Raw genomic sequence first — 17046 nt, forward strand, 5'->3', positions numbered from 1 at the left:
GGCCTAACCCATACTTGAACTTCCAGGCGGTTGGTAAGCAGCCTCTGTCTTTGAGGATCCACCATCCTCATTCATATGAGAGTTCCAGAAAGACACAGAATCATTCAAAGCACAGGCTGAACCTCAATTCCACTGTCTTACAGGATTACGTTTCTGTGTGCTCCCTGGATCACATATCAGACAGCGTTTGTGGGAATCTGCTCAGTCTCCTCTCTAATCTGTCCTCAGTGCGACATCGAAAGGGCAGAGGAAAGCAGTAGTATTATGAAGGGTGAAAAGGCTGGAGGATACAGAAGTTCAGAGCTCGGCCATGAACCCAGGGTTTCTGGCTAGCATTCCGGGGGGCCAGGTAATTCTTCATTGTAGGGAGCCAAGCTGTTCTATGGGATGTTTGCAGCATCCCTGGCCAGTAGCATTCTCATAAGTCAGGAAAAGACAAAAAAAAGAAAGTCTTTGGGGATATATGTATATTTATGGGTGATCACGTTTTTGTGCGGCAAAACTAACGCAACATTGTAAAGCAATTCTCCTCCAATTAAAAAAAAATAACAAAAACAAAAAAGTCTTCAACATAACCAGATGTACCTCACTCATCCCTTAAAAACCAGTGCTTTCACCTTGCTCTTGACTTTTAACCCTGACTCTTCTGTGTATTACCTTTGTGGCCTTTGGCAGCCTCTATGGGCTTTGGTCCTCATCTAGAAGATGTAATAGGAACTGACAGTAATACAGGGGGGTTGTTGGAGGATGTTAACATGTCATGAAGACCCTCACTAAATGTAAACTATTTTTATGATATAAAAATAACAAAGACTGCCTCAACCACATGTTCAGGGGGTAAAAAATTCCATGATGTGATATATGGTCATTGAATATGGAAGTTTGGAAACTGTCTGGCTTGGGTTTGACTCACTCTTTTTTTGTTATTTTTAAAAAATATTTATTTATTTGGCTGCACCAGGTCTTAGTTTATGGCATGCAGCATCTTAGTTGTGGCATGTGGGATCTAGTTCCCTGACCAGGGATCAAACCCAAGTTTTGTGCATTGGAGTGCCGAGTCTTAGCCACTGGACCACCAGGGAAGTCCCTGACCCATTTACTTTTACACTGGGTGGAAGATTTCATCATTTCTCCATGATTCACTCCGCCCAGCCATCACCTCCCTAAAAACAATTAACCTCTCCTTCTTCTTCCTGTCTCCTTCTCAGAGAGTTTGTCCCTACTTGGCTCATGGTGGACAGGGGCAGGCTATTTTGCAGTTTGAAGCAAAGACGTGGAATTCACCATGGGACCCCAACACTTCTCATTGCCTGGGGCAGATGACTCCCTCCCCTTTTGTTCTGGTCACAGCATGGCCCTTTCCCTCCTGGGCCTCCAGCCTTTCCCTGGAGAACTGGGAAAGAGTCATGCAGAGAGGGGAGCGACAGGGCAGGTTTCTACAGGTTCACCTGGAGGGCCCTCTCTGCTTCTTCTAGGGTTGCCTGGAAATCCGGAACTGAGGCAGAGTTTTCCTGGCAGGGGAGCACAACGTAGAAGCCAACAGTGCTTCCCCTGGGGAGTTCTCTAAGAGCGCACCCCTCCCAAAGATGAAAGGGAGCATAGGGGACTCTCAGAGGTTCTGCATCATCCTTTGCAGAAAGTGAAATACACTTCAATTACCCCGCTGTCTTCAGCGTGCATCATAAAGCAGGACTATGAGGTTGCAGGGTCATTATAAGCAATAAATACAGATCTCTGTGTTCAGAATGTAGATTAGAACCTGATAGAAATCTTAGGCAGGTGACTGCAGTAAATGCCTGAAATTACCCACAATAACTGAGTGAAACCAGGAACAAGGCATTTGAATGCAGCCCTCACTGGACACAAGTCACGAAGTCAGCATTGTGCAGAGTGAGAAATCATTGAGTCATTCCTGCCCAGTTTGCCTTCTATGATGCTATTGCTCAGACACAGCAAAGATTCTAGAAAACAAAGGAAATATGCTCAGTTGGGGAGAAATCCTAAGTGGTCGGAAGAATATTCGTTTCAGAGTGTTTTCCTATTCTTGGTCAAGATGGACTCCTTTGTAGCATCCTACTTCCCTAAGAGAATAAGCTTAGAAAAGATACTGGAATTTCCGTTCTTGTTTTTACAGTTGAAGTTTTAAAGAGGTTCCCAACTAAGTCTGCACCTTTTGTTATAGTCTTCCTGGTAGACAGATAATAATAACATAGTAATAATCACCACCACTCACTGACCACTGAGACAACACGTGAGAAAAGGGAGGCAACAAGAGGCCAAGCAGTTTGGCCCAAGACCCCAGCATGGATCAGTGTTGGGGGTGGACTTCAACCTAGTATCTCCCCAACTCTGTGATGTTGATTCTTTTATTTTTTTGCCCCCATTTTTTTTTTTTTTTTGCCACACCTCACAGCTTATGGCATCTTACTTAGTTCTCTGACCAGAGATTGAATCTGGACCACGGCAGTGAAAGTGCTGAGTCCTAACCACTGGACCACCAGGGAATTCCCTGTGGTGTTGACTTTTGATCATGGTAAATAAATGACACAGGAGGAAGATATGGGCCACCTACATGACAGTGACCACGAACGGATAGCCCATCCCAAGCAAGCAGAGTCATCTGCTTTTCAACCCACGTGTATCATCTGGCTGACAGGCCTGCCCCTCCTCCAACGTTGTCATGCCATTGAGGTTGATGTTTTGTTATCACTGATGAGCGGTTAAGTGAACACCTGTCCCATCAACAGGAGAGAAAAATGCTAACGGGGGGACCATGAAAAGTAGAGACAACGTCTTCTCAAGAAGGCAAATTCTCAAGAAATTACATTTGTTAAATTGTATGAGGTCTGTCTCCAGAACATATGCCTAACCCAAAAGCTTGGGTTTGTTTCAAGGCTGAAAATTGAACCGTGGGCTTTGACTTCACAAAATCTTAGTGAAATCATTCACAGGAAGCATGCAGAAGGGAAACAGTATCCTTTTACCAAAAAAAAAAAAAAAACAAAAAAAACCACCCTGAAACAAAAGGTCTTTATTTTACAAGTCTGGGATAGTCCGTTTCATTTCACGGAGAATCCTTAGATTCTGTTTTCAGTTCATAGAACGTGTTGATAGGTGTGCCTAGGGAGCCATTCTCCTGGAGAACCATATGTACTTTTCAAACCCTCCATAAATATAGTCATCACAGTGGCTCCCTTGAGGGAGATAGGGGACCGTGGATTCAGAGAGTGGGTAATGTGATGCCTACGCAGAAAGTTAGAAGGCAACAGGGCGGGTTGCCAGAAAGTACTGGTAAACAAGATAGGGACCTGTTTACTGGAACTAGGGTACAGTCAGGGACCCGGGCTTCAGAAACAAGAGGAGCCCATTGTCTAGTACGAAGTTATCTGTGCGGAGTTGGACATGTCACAAGTTGATTTAGTGCTAAGCCACCCAGCTCCCTGCATGTGGTTTTTTTAATTCTTGAAGACTAGAAAGAGGTTTGATCTGTCTAACAGGCCCTCTCCCTGGAATGCCCTTCCTCCCTTCGTTACCTGGTGAACTCATGCATTCTTTAAGACTGGGCTCAATTGTCCTAGAGGACACCGTGTCCTGTGACATGGAGCCTTCTGGATTTCAGTTTGGCTGCCTTCTCTCTCTTGATTCATAAGCTGACTTAATTGCATTGCTTCCGTGGGCCCCCTGGCATTGTGTACATGTTGTATTTCATTGTGATTATTATTATAGGAAAGCATCCTATCGTATTGGTTTGGAGTAGGAACTTTGAAGTATGAAAGGCCTTCATTTGAATCATGGCTCCTTCATTTTCTACCTGGGTGACTTGGGGAAGTTGACTTTATGTGTGCATCTCAGTTTTCTTATCTGTAAGATGGGTTAATAACTTGCTGCCTCTGGCATCTGGTTTTGCTGAAGTTAAATGGCAGCATGCATATAGAGCCCTGCATACTGTCCCTAGCACATGGGAAGTCCTCTACTGACTTGGATTCTCTTGTTGCCAGCAACAGAAACCAATTATGGCTAAGCTAACAGAATTGAAGGAAAACTGGACTAACAAGGCTTCAGAAAAGACAGGAATCCAGGCTCTGCAGGAATCTAGGGAGCAGGAGGCAATGGACAATTTCATCAGGGTACCACTGGCAGGACAAGAGTCTCAATAGGCTGTATTGGGCACTTCATAAAGTCCCTACTACGGCCATCCTTATCTCCACCATATAGATGAAGTATCTTAGACTCAAAGCTTAGGCCACATCCGCCAGGCCACATGGCATTAAATTCCAGAAAATGGATTTTTATTAGCAATGATTAGAATTTGTTGCTTCACAAACTTTTGTGTTATCTCATTTAATTCTTCCAAAACCCTGTGAAGTAAGTGCAGTCATAACAGCAGTTTAGAGAAGACACAAAGAAGCTAACTAACTTGTCCAAGGCCACCCAGGTAATAAATGATGGGACTGGGACTCCATATTCTACATTCTTGATTCCAAAGCTGGTTTTTCCCTCCAACTCTTTATCTCCCCCAACCCCTTAATCTTAACTTTCCCTTCTTGCACACCTAACACTCATCAATCTTCATTAAGTTCACTAATAAGTGAGATGAACCCTTGTAAGTGAAAAGAGGATTTATTCTCTTTCTGAAACCTCCTTTGATGATTCAACACTAAGGGTGGAATTTTTCAAATGACTTTTACCATCTCAATGATAAAATCTTTCACCACCTCTTAAAGCTGCTGTATTTATTTCTCAAACATTTCCTTATTGTGGAAGGGGAGGAAAAATAAATAAATAAAAAGCGCAAATGCCCAAGGTCTATCACGATTTTGCAGAGCTAAGAGCAAAGCTCCCTGGGACTTCAGTTCCGGTTTATCTTGACTCTCGCCAGATTGAGAGTCTGTTCTCTTCCAGGATCCTAGCTGTGAGCTGTCTTCGGGTATTAAGTCTTAATGCATTATTCATCAGGTGGGCTGCAACACTTGAGAAAAACTTCTGGGCCTCCACCCCTGGCCCACTCCTGCACCCCAGAGGCCTGCCTTCAACCAGCCAGCTTTCCACAGGACTCTCCTCCCCTCCCCACCTCAGGACCCTCAGCTTTTTTCCAAAGGAGGGACTTGGCCTCACAGAGGCAACAAGCAAAGGCCCAGAAAAGGGAGCTGAGGAAGCGAGACCCAGAATACCCTGATTTGCATGAGAAAGACCGGTATTAAGTGGGGAGCTTGGCTTCTAGCCAAGGGAAAGCCCAGAGCCTGGAAGGATGAGAGTGAGGGAAGGAAGGAGGACGTGATTGAAACTCTCCTGGTGCATGGGGGCGAGGTAAACAGGGGCCCTCACACCCCCCCTGAGTCTGAAAACCGTGGAGCCACGGGCCTCTAGGTTCAGTTATACAGTAGTGCTTTCTCAGCAGACTTCTGCTTTCAGCCCTCAGAGGGCTTTGTTTCGAAACTGTGGGAGGTATCATGAACTCCCAGAACCTGTGTCAAAGGAACGGCAAGAATAAAGAATAAAATAAAATAAATACATTTTATTTATATTTTTTTATCTAAATGTATATTTGTTTATATATTTTATTTATTTATAAAGAATAAAATAAAGGAAAGAATAAAGATGGATTTGCAGGTGGTGACCATTTTGGATTTTTCTCTCGCTCACCCTCCAACACACTGTAGAAGACTTTATCTGATGCCTGCGTATATCCACATACACTCATACATACTTAAAGGTGTGCACACATGTTGCAGATGGCTTTAAAAGGGAAAAAAAGCACAACCATTCCCTAGCTCTTCGTAATTCTCTGAGAGACACTACATGAGGAAACCATGCAGAGAAGGGAAAGAATCGGAAGGAGTCAACTTCTGTGCTGTTTTCCAGGTTTTACATTGAGAGCATATCGTTCCTGAAGGATAAAACCACCGTGGAGCTGTTTTTCCTGAACGCAAAGTCCTGTGTGCACAAGGTAAGGGCCCTGTTTGCTGCGGACTCCAGCAGGGCTGGACTAGCAGGGAGCAATGGCAGGGCCTTTGTTTTTATGTTCAAGTGGAGAAAAAAGGACATAATCTTCTTTTTTTTTTTTTCTTCTTTACATTTCTCATTCTTTGCTATGTTTCACACAGACATGCTATTCTCTATGTTACTTTTTTTTTATTAAACTTTTTATTTTGTGTTGGAGTACAGCCAGTTAACACTGTTGTGATAGTTGTAGGTGACTAGAAAAGGGACTCAGCCATACCTGTGCATGTATCCATTCTCCCCCGAACTCCCCTCCCAGCCAGGCTGCCGCATAGCATTGAGCAGAGTTCCCTGTGCTGTGCAAGAGAGGACATAATCTTTTTCCTTTGTGTATCCTACCCCGTAAAACAAAGCAAAACAGTTTGTTTTTTTTTTTAATGAAGAAAAGGCAGCTCTTCTCAAATTCTGAGTCAGGAAACACACAGAATCACCACTGCCTGTGATGCTCTCTTAACTCCACCCAGAATGACCCCGAAGTACACACGGGTGGAGCAGTCAGGCTGACCGGAGCCCCGCAAAAGTCAGGCCAGAAATCTGCTCTAACAGAGTACACCCTACATTTATCTATCCTACTTTGAAATCAGTCTTCCTTAGGGGCCTCTGCTCAGAACCCTGTGTTTTAAGGCAGAGTCTCAGTTATCTGTGGCAAAGGATCTGTTTTTTGCTTTATTGTTTTTCATTTGTATCCAAACCGTGGAGGACACACAGCTTTTATAAAATTCAGTACAAGTGAACTGAGAGAAAAATGACCCCAGCTTGGATGTTGCAGCCATGCTGCGGTCAAATTGCTGTGGAAGTTTTAGACATTTTCCATTTTTAATCTTATCTCCTTGCAGATAAACTTAGCTTTAAAGGCCTCTAGTCTGGCCTCCTCTACTACACCCCAAGCAAGGGTGGGGAGTCCCCAGGCTCAGCTGAAGCCCAGCTGCTTCCTTTATTTTAGCAGTGTTCAGGATCTTGGATCCCACACCTGCTTCCAGGGCTGGTGGGAACCTCCTTCTGCCCTCTGCCGGTATATATCGCCCTATATCTGAGAGGTGATGAGGGACAACTGGTTGGTGCCTGGCCTGGAAAGACAAAGGGGCAGACTGTGCATTGAGGCACCTGCGTTCATATTCCTCCCCTTGTCCCCAAAACGTTAAGGGTGGCCCACTGCACACATGCAGTTTTAATTAGTGGAAGACTTGGCAAGGAGCAGAATTTTTGTTGTTTTGTAAATAGCTTTATGGGATATAATTGACTGAACATAATTAAAGTGTATAATTTCATAAGTCTTAATATAAGTAATACTCTTGAAATGATCATGACAATCAAGATAGTCAATATACCTAGCAACTAAAGATCTGCTTTTTCTCACAGTAGATTATACATTTTCTAGATTTCTATATAAGTGGAATCATATAGTAGACAATCTTTTTGTATTCTTTCAATGAGCATAACGATTTTGAGATTCTTCCATGTTGTAGCAATAACCTTTTCCTTTTTTCTGTTTTTTTCATTAAAAAATTTTTTTTCTTTTTGTCTGTGCTGGGTCTTTGTGGCTGTGGGTGGGTTTTCTCTAGTTTCAGCAAGCCAGAGCTATTCTCTATTTGCAGTGCTTGGGCTTCTCATTGCTGTGGCTTCTGTTGTTGCAGAGCACAGGCTCTAGGGCTTGCTGGCTTCAGTGGTTGCAATAGCCCTTTCCTTTTTTATTGCCAAATAATATTCCATGGTATAACTAAAACATTGTTTATTCACTCACCTGTGTGGCTATTTCTCCCTTTTCCTCCCAAACTTACTGCGATATAATCCACATATAACATTGTGTGAGTTTAAGGTATACAATATGATGGTGTGATATGTGCATATATTTTGAAATGATCCATCCACCTCTTGATGGACATTTGGATTATGCAAGTTTGGGAAATGTTACAAGTAAAATTGCTATGAACATCCATGTACAAGTCGTTGTATGGACACACTTTTTTTTTTTAATTTTTAAAAAAAATTTATTTATTTTAATTGGAGGATAATTACTTTGCAATATTGTGGTGGTGTTTGCCATACATCGACATGAATCAGTCACGGGTGCACATGTGTCCCCCCATCCTGAACTCCCCCTCCCATCTCCTCCCCGACCCCATCCCTCTGGGTTGTCCCAGAGTACAGCCTTTGAGTGCCCTGCTTCATGCATCAAACTTGCACTGGTCATCTGTTTTACATATGGTAATATACATGGTTCAGTGCTATTCTCTCAAATCATCCCACCCTCACCTTCTCCCATAGAGTCCAACAGTCTGTTCTTTACATTTGACACACTTTCTTTTATCTTGGATAAATACTGGAAATAGAATGGCTAGGTCATGTGGGAGATGGGATTAACTTTTTAAGGTTCTGCCAAACTGTTTTTCAAAGTAGTTGTGCTATCTTAAATTCCCACCAGCCGTTTATGATATTTCTAGTTCCTTCATATTCTTGTCAACACATGAAATCAACATCTTTTCCATTTTTGTCATTCTAATAGGGGTGCAGTTTTAACTTCTATTTCCCTGATGACATATATGATATTTGAGTATCTCTTATGTGCTTATTTTGGAGAAGGAAATGGCAACCCACTCCAGTATTCATGCCTGGAAAATCCCATGGACCGAGGAGCCTGGTGGGCTACAATCCATGGGGTCGCAAAGAGTCGGACACGACTGAGCGACTTCTGTGTGTGTGTGTGTGTGTGTGTGTGTGTGTGCTTATTTGGGGCTTCCCTGGTGGCTCAGACGGTAAAACGTCTGCCTGCAATGCGGGAGACCCGGGTTCAATTCCTGGGTCGGGAAGATCCCTTGGAGAAGGAAATGGCAATTCACTCCAGCACTCTTGCCTGGAAAATCCCATAGATGGAGGAGCCTGGTAGGCTACAGTCCATGGGGTCGCAAAGAGTCGGATACGACTGAGCGACTTCACTTTATGTGCTTATTTACATCAGTATATCTTTTTTATGTTTGAATCTTTTGCCCAGTTTCTTTGGGTTGCCGTTTACTTGTTATGAGTTTTCAGAGCATATATATTCTGGATACAAGTACTTTATCAGTTATGTGGATTACAAATATTTTTTCCCAGTCTGTGGCTTGCTGTCGGTTCTCTTAATGTCTTTCAAAAACTAAAAGACTTGTATTTTGATGAAGTCTAGTGTATCAATTTGTTCTTAAGGATTGTGATATTGTATCTCTGTAAACGTTGTCTAATCCAAGGTCACAAAGATTTTCTCCTGTTTTCTTCTAGACGTTTTAGAATTTTAGGTATTATATTTAGGTCTATTATCCATTTTGAATTCATTTTTAAATTTTATTTTATCAATTTGTTTATTTTTAGCAGTGTTGGGTCTTCATTGCTACGTGGACTTTTCTCTAGTTTTAGTGAGCAGGGGCTACTCTCTAGTCGCTGTCCTTGGACTTCTCTCTGTGGTGGCTTCCCTTGTTGCAGAGCACAGGCTCTAGGGCACACGGGCTTCAGTAGTTGTGGCCCATGAACTCAGTACTTGCAGCTCCCAGGCTCTCGAGCACAGGCTCAAAAGCTGTGGCACACGGGCTTAGTTGCTCTGAGGTATATGGGAGGATCTTGCTGGACCAGGGATCAAACCCATGTCTCCTGCATTGGCAGGTAGGTTCTTTACCACTGAGCCACCAGGGAAGCCCCATTTATAGCCATGGTTGTTCATATTTTCTTATCATTTTAACATGTGCTGTCCATAGTGATGTTGCCTCTCTTGATCCTGATACTAATAATTGGTATCTTCTCTCTTTTTTATTTATCATTCTGGCAAGAGGTTTATCTTTATTGAGCCTCGCAAAGAATCAGCTTTTGGTTTCAATGATTTTCTTATTAAAAAAAAATTTTTTTTTCTATTTCATTGATTTCTGCTATGATCTTTATTATTTTTATCTTCTATCATTATTACTTTCTTTTTCTTCTTTTGGGTTTAGTTTTCTCTTCATATACCATTCTTTTAAGTTGAAAGCTGAGATTGCTGATTAAAGGTATTTCTTTCCTAATATAGGCATTTTATATATATAGTACATATATATATATATAGTATATATATATAGTACAATATAGCATTTTCTGCTAAGTATTCATTTTGTATCCCACAAATTCTGATATATTGTGTTTTATTTTCATTCAGTTGTAAATATTTTTAAAGTTCCTTTTGGCTCCTTGTTATTTGGAAGTGTATAGTTTGGTTTCCAGAAATTTGGAGACTTTCAGGGCTCTTTATTTTTAATTAAATCCACTGTGGTCAGAAAACACATTTTGTGTAAATTAAATTCTTTGAAATTTGATGTGACTTGTTTATGGTCCAGAATATGCTCCATCTTGGTCAATGGTCCACATGCACTTGGGAAGAATGTGTACTATGCTATCATTGGGTGGATGTTCTAATAAATGTTTACCAGATCAACTTGATACTGTATCTTGCTCATTTTATATCTCCTTCTTGTATCAGTTATTGACAGAGGGATACTGAAAGCTATGATTGTGGATTTTTCTACTTCTCTTTGTAAGTTCTATCCGTTTTTGTTTCATGTATTTTATTTATTTATTTTTTTAACACGATCTTTAACTGCTTTATTTTTCTTAGATCTTCCCAATGGACTCTTTTTAAAGTTTTCTTATTAGGGTATAAACATTTAAGAATGCTGTGTCCTCTGGATTATTTTTATTAAATGATCCTCTGTATTCTGATAATATTCTTTATTCTGAAATCTGCTTTGTTTGATGTTAATATAACCACTTAATGTTTCCTTTTTTCCATCTCTTAGTTGTACTCTATGTCTGTATTTTAAAAGTGCATTTCTTACAGACAGCGTATAGTTACATCTTGAAACTTTTATCCATTTTGTTTATCCATTTATCTATCTCTGTCTTTTAACTGGTTGTTTACTTTATTTGCATTTAATGTGACTGTTGATATGGTTAAGTTTAAGTCTGTCTTGATATTTGTTTTCTATTTGTCCTATCTATTCTGTGTTCCTTTTTTTTTTTTGCCTTCTTTTGGATTTATTGAGTGTTTTATGATTCCATTTTACATCCTTTGTTGGATTATTAGTATAACTCTTTGTTTTGAGTTTTCTGTGATTGCCTTAGGGTTTATAGTATACATCTTTAAATTATCAAGTCTACCTTCAAGTTTATTATATATTGTACCATTTTACAGGTAGTACAAGAACCTTATAATAGTATATTTCTATTTCTCCTCTCTCAACCTTTAAGCTGTCAATGTCATATGTTTTATTTTTAGTTGTGTTACAGATCCTTATGACATTGTCATTGTTTTTGTGTAAAAATTTAATCATCTCTGCTTTTAAGATTTTCTCTTTCTCACTACTTTGAACAATTTGCTTCCTTCTCCATGCTTTCTATGATTATATTTACTGAGCATCTTGGACTTGTGGGTTTATAGTTTTTATCAAATTTGGGAATATTTCAGCCATGATTTCTTTAACTGGTTGTTTTTTTTTTTTTTCTGTTCCCACGCATGCCACCTTTGCAAATTCTAACTACACATGTACTAGACCTCCTGAAATTACCCCACAGCTAAGTGATACTCTTTTCATTTAGTTACTTCTTTCTGGGTTTATTTTGATAATTCCGATTTCAGTGTCTTCACTTTTATTTATCTTTCTTTTGCAATCTAATCTGCCATTTATCCCACCCTGTCCATTGGAAGTTTTATCTTCAGAAGTTTGATTTGGATGGTTTTAAAATCTTTCCTGTAGCTATATAACTTTTGGAATGTATGACTATAGTTATAATAACTGTTTTAATGTCTTCAGTCTACTTATTCTTTTTTTTTTGGGCATGCCATGTGGCTTGAGGGATCTTAATTCCCTGATCAGGGAACCTGGGCCCTCGGCAGTGAGAGCATGAGACCCTCTGCATAGCTTTAAGACTCTCTCTCAGTGCAACTCTGTTTTCTCTAGCACTCTGTTCCGTACAATCCCATCCATTTGCTCTCCCAACTCTCTTATCCGTCCGCTCAACTCCAGAAGTCCACCTTGCTCTGTCTGGGTTTCCTCTTCACAGCCAAGTGGGGATAGTTGGGGTTTACCTCGTTCAATCTTCATGGTCCTTTGCTGCCTGATGTGCACTGTTTTGATGACTATTATTTCATATTTATTGTCTAGTTTTTTTCGTTTTTTTTTTTCAGGAAAGGGGGTAAATTTAGCCCCTGTTACTCCAAAGCAGAGTTTTTGGCTAATTCTGTAAGAAAAGTAGAATGTCTCCAGCACCAAAGGCTTTATGACAGCCTCTTTTTCTGAGATGTGGGTTTCCTCAAGAGTGCATTGGGTTGCCTGATAGACACATGTATAGCAAAAGCAGCATCAGATCAGATCAGATCAGTCGCTCAGTCATGTCCGACTCTTTGCGACCTCATGAATCGCAGCACGCCAGGCCTCCCTGTCCCTCACCAACTCCCGGAGTTCACTCAGACTCACATCCATCGAGTCAGTGATGCCATCCAGCCATCTCATCCTCTGTCATCCCCTTCTCCTCCTGCCCCCAATCCCTCCCAGCATCAGAGTCTAGTGAGTCAGGAAAACATTTCATAAGTCATGATTGGTCATCGTCTCTTATGGAGAGAAATACAAATACCCCTTGTGATATTTCTCACTACCTAGCTGGCCAAGGTCCAAAGAAATAGTCTCCTTGATGATTTGTTTACTCTGTTGTTAACAAAAAAAAAAATAAAGGATGAAAAATTTAACTCTTGATATTTCTCTTGTAGCTTTTTCTGCTAATCCTGTTGATCTTAAGGAAGTAGAGTTCTTTTAAATTCTCCTCGTAGGTCAAGCGCTCCTTTCTAAATGAGAGTGTTCAATGACCTGTCAAAGAATTCAGAACTTTTATAAAACATGGTGTTGTAAGACACTATGACTTGCATTATTGGGGTAACTTTTTTAGATTCATCTGTAGGAATTTACAGTTTGATATTTTCTGTCTAAGTAATATGCAGATAGCTAGTTACACACAATCCCAAGAGATGTTACAAGATCCAGTAAATAAGATAACAGGATTGGGCTGTTGTTTGTTAACAATGTATGATAATTTAAGAACATTCTGCATAAGGAATATCATCTGAATCACAGCTACAAGAGTAAATAAGTTTTATGAGAACATAGCCTCAGCAGTAGAACAGAGGTGGATGGTGAATGAGTCTTCCTTCCACACTATGCAGGGGACAGTCTTCCCACCAAACGTGTTAGCCTCTCTGTTAGCCCCTAGCCATTCTTCTTCCTTTCTGCCAGACAGCTTTCCCCTTCCACTGAGGAGAGAAATACACAGGCAGGAAAAGACAGCTATTATTTTCAAATACACACAAAGTCACCGTATCTTTTTGCATGCTTGGTTTATAAGAAAGATGACTTGTGATGAGGGTTAATACAGTCACTGAAGCTCTGTGTAGCTATTTAAATATGGATTTATATTCACAAAATTCAGCCTCATGATCTGTCATTGGAAGCCCTGGGTGGTTTGCAATGGTTTTGTAAATATTGTCGCCCCTACTGCACAGCGAATGAGCCCTCTTGTTGTTGTATTAGTTGCCAGGTCGTGTCTGAGTCTTTTGTGACCCCATGGATTGTAGCCTGCCAGACTTTTCTGTCCATGAGGTTTCCCAGGCACGAATACTGGAGTGGGTTGCCATTTTCTTCTTTAGGGGATCTTCCCAACCCAGGGATCAAATCTACGTCTCCTGCATTGGCAGGTGGATTCTTTGCCACTGAGCCACCTGGGAAGCCTGGATGAGCCATTGGTGCCACTTAAATGCGTTGAAAGAAAGATTGTGCCTCATTTCTGATTTGGGTGTCCTGGGTAGTCTGAAAAAAGGACAAATATTTCTCACTTTTACTTATTCCAAAATAATCTCCCATGTTACAGTCAAGTACACATAGGGCATTCAGTTAGTTGTTGGTTAATTCAATAAGTTGAATGGATGTTATTGATGGTCAACCCTTGATTCCCAGGAAATCAAGAGATAAACAAAAACAGCTTATCTGATATATAGTTTGACTAGTATTGAGTATGAAATGCATCTAAATATGCTAGGAAGTTGAACACCTAATATGCTAAACAAAAAAAAACATGTTCCAGCTATTACTGAATAACATTTAGCAATGCTATAGTAACTCTATTTACAGTTTTCAGCCAAGAATGAGTGACGGGTCCAGTAACTAGGACTCCACGCCTCTATTTCAGGGGAAAGAGGTTTGATCCCTGGCCAGGGAACTAAGGTCCTGCAAGCCATGCCGCACAGCCAAAAAAGAGTGAAAAATGATTCTGTAAAGAACAAAATTTCATGTTTAGCCTAATGTTAAAAGTGAAAAGATCATTGGATTTTTCTCTAATCTTTTTAGATATCAGTTAAAGGTCTGTTTCTTCTAGAAAACTGGTTCTGGTAGACCTCAATTATGAAGGCACTGGTGTGTTAGCCAAATTCAACCATCGCTAGAGCTCAGTACATATGAGTACTGTATTTATTCTGCAGTTACTTATTGCGTGCCTGCCACCTGCCACCCCATTTGAGACTGTTTGTAACTAGAAATGCTTCAAGGATCTCTTGATTTTTCTACTGGTATTTTAAATCCCACTTAAATATCAGTGAAGGTGAAATTTGTTCTCTGAGAAAAAGTGTACTTCAGCAAGAGTCATGACAAAATCTGGCTTAACATATGCCTGTCCTTATGCTGCTTCTGCTGCTGCTGCTGCTAAGTTGCTTCAGTTGTGCCCGACTCTGTGCGACCCCATAGACGGCAGCCCACCAGGCTCCCCCGTCCCTGGGATTCTCCAGGCAAGAACACTGGAGTGGGTTGCCGTTTCCTTCTCAAATGCAGGAAAGTGAAAAAATAAAGTGAATTCGCTCAGTCGTGTCCAACTTCTAGCGACCCCATGGACTGCAGCCCACCAGGCCCCTCCATCTATGGAATTTTCCAGGCAAGAGTACTGGAGTGGGGTGCCATTGCCTTCTCTGGCCTGTCCTTATAAAGTAATCTAAACGATGTGTTTCTGTTTTCTATGACCTGCTGAAATTTGCAATAGGAGAAAATAAGTTAAAAATCATTCTGTGTTTTGATCTTGACAAGGAAATGTAGCTTTAAGGGAAGACCTCAGGGCTCAGGCTGCCCCTGAGCCACAGCAGCCGTGTGATCTTAGGAGAAGTATTTAACCTTTCTAAGACATGTTTCCCCTTTCAGAGTGATTCTCTGAGATTACAGCAGGTCTCATGTGTAACCTTTGACTCCTTTTATCAGATTGACAACAAATGCTCATTTAAATGACCAGGCTCCTGCCTCTTGTCACGCTCCATATCACAGACTTAGGATTGAGTGGGGAGCTGGGCATCAGTTTTTTCAACAAGGTTCTTAGGTTATTCTCCTGAACACCTTGGTTGAAGAACCATTGGATTTCCTGCATGCTAAACATGCAGAAAGTTTAAATACATATTGAAACTCGCTTTGAGAAATATGAATCAAGGTCCAATGATAAGACTTCAGAAAGATGCCTTTTCATTTCTCTTCCTCTTCTTTCCTGGGAGTTAAAAAAAAAAAAAAAAAGTGGAGGAAAAACAGGAGTTGAAAAAAGTGGAGGGAAAAGAAAAACAGGAAAGTGAAGGAAGGTATGAAATGCATTTCCAGCTCTGAGACTAGAGAGAAGGAAAGAAACATCCAAAGAGCCTTTTCTCTACATTATCATGAGCCAGCAGTGGGCTGGGTGGTGTGCAATTAGCCATTAATACATTTGATCCTCCTATAGCCCTGGAAGAAGGAAACTATCCCCTTTTCCAAATAAAAGAACTGAGGCACAGAGAAATTAAGTAGTTTGCTTAACATCACAGGGCTATTATGTGGGGAAAGTGTCCTTGGCAAATTATACCAGCAGGAGACCCTGGACCTTAGAAGCACCTTCCATTTACCTCAGCTGCCCCTTTTAGGGGATTGCTCAGTAATTTGGAACTCAGGAGCTATTGTTACAGAATGGGCTGGTCATAGCACTAACAACTATTGAATACATATAATTTGCTAGGCACTTACTGTATGTATTCGTGCATTCAGTTCTCATTCCAACCCTAGTATGTAAGAACCTATTAGGTAAAATCTATTATTATCCCCCATTTTACAGATGGGAATTTTGAGGTACAGACATTAAATAACATACACAGACTCACATTGCTAATAAGTGGAGGAGCCAAGATTCACACCAGGCAGTATGATGCCTGAGTCCATGAGGTTAACCATGATACATCCTGCCTCTAGATGGGTGAGGGTTGTCTGCCCACTGCCCATGAGGGGGCATATTTGTGGCATCCTCAGTTTAAGCTCCCTCTTCCCATTTTCTGAATGTTGTTGTTCATGTCGATACTCTTAGCTTATGGTCAATAAGGTGCCTCTGCTCGTTAGGGGTCAAATGGCTTTGACCCCCTTTGACAGCCTGGGCTAGGCACTTCTGAAAGAAGATTTCAGAAGGATGCTCGGGTTGAATGTTTGAAATGTTTGAAACTGCCTGTACGGTTCCCCAAGAGTTCTCCAGAAGAGAGCTGTTGTCTGAGTTGTCTGTTAAGTGAAGGGTCCCAAACCTGTTTGGCTTCCTTGGGGAGAATGCAGAGGGGCACACCTTGCCTGCACACAGCCACCACCTGTGCCAGATGGTGATGATGGGGAAGTGACAATAATGATGCTGAGGAACCTGGGAGCCTTCTGTGTGTGGGCTGTTGGACAGCCTGCTTGGAAAAGCCTCAAATGCGTGAGAAATCCTGCAGATTTGCCCTCAGTGGTGATTTTTGCAGGTCTCTTCAACCATGCTATGCTATGCTATGCTAAGTCACTTCAGTCGTGTCCGACTCTGTGTGACCCCGTAGATGGCAGCCCACCAGGCTCCCCCGTCCCTGGGATTCTCCAGGCAAGAACACTGGAGTGGGTTGCCATTTCCTTCTCCAATGCATGAAAGTGAAAAGTGAAAGTGAAGTCGCTTAGTCGTGTCCGACTCTTAGCAACCCCATGGACTGCAGCCTACCAGGCTCCT

At 41.4% G+C, this 17046-nt stretch overlaps 1 protein-coding gene across 4 annotated transcripts in view; it reads left to right on the forward strand.

The window, feature by feature from the left end:
• The window catches only part of FRMD4B (FERM domain containing 4B), a 193989-nt gene that overhangs the window by 79390 nt on the left and 97553 nt on the right, over positions 1 to 17046 (forward strand). For all 4 annotated transcript variants that reach the window (XM_055557789.1, XM_055557788.1, XM_055557791.1 and 1 more), the window contains exon 5: positions 5863 to 5947. In XM_055557789.1, the coding sequence (XP_055413764.1) occupies positions 5863 to 5947 (85 nt within the window). The remainder of the gene's footprint in view (positions 1 to 5862; positions 5948 to 17046) is intronic.

Source organism: Bubalus kerabau, chromosome 20 (genome assembly GCF_029407905.1).
Source record: "Bubalus kerabau isolate K-KA32 ecotype Philippines breed swamp buffalo chromosome 20, PCC_UOA_SB_1v2, whole genome shotgun sequence".
Lineage (NCBI taxonomy): Eukaryota > Metazoa > Chordata > Mammalia > Artiodactyla > Bovidae > Bubalus > Bubalus kerabau.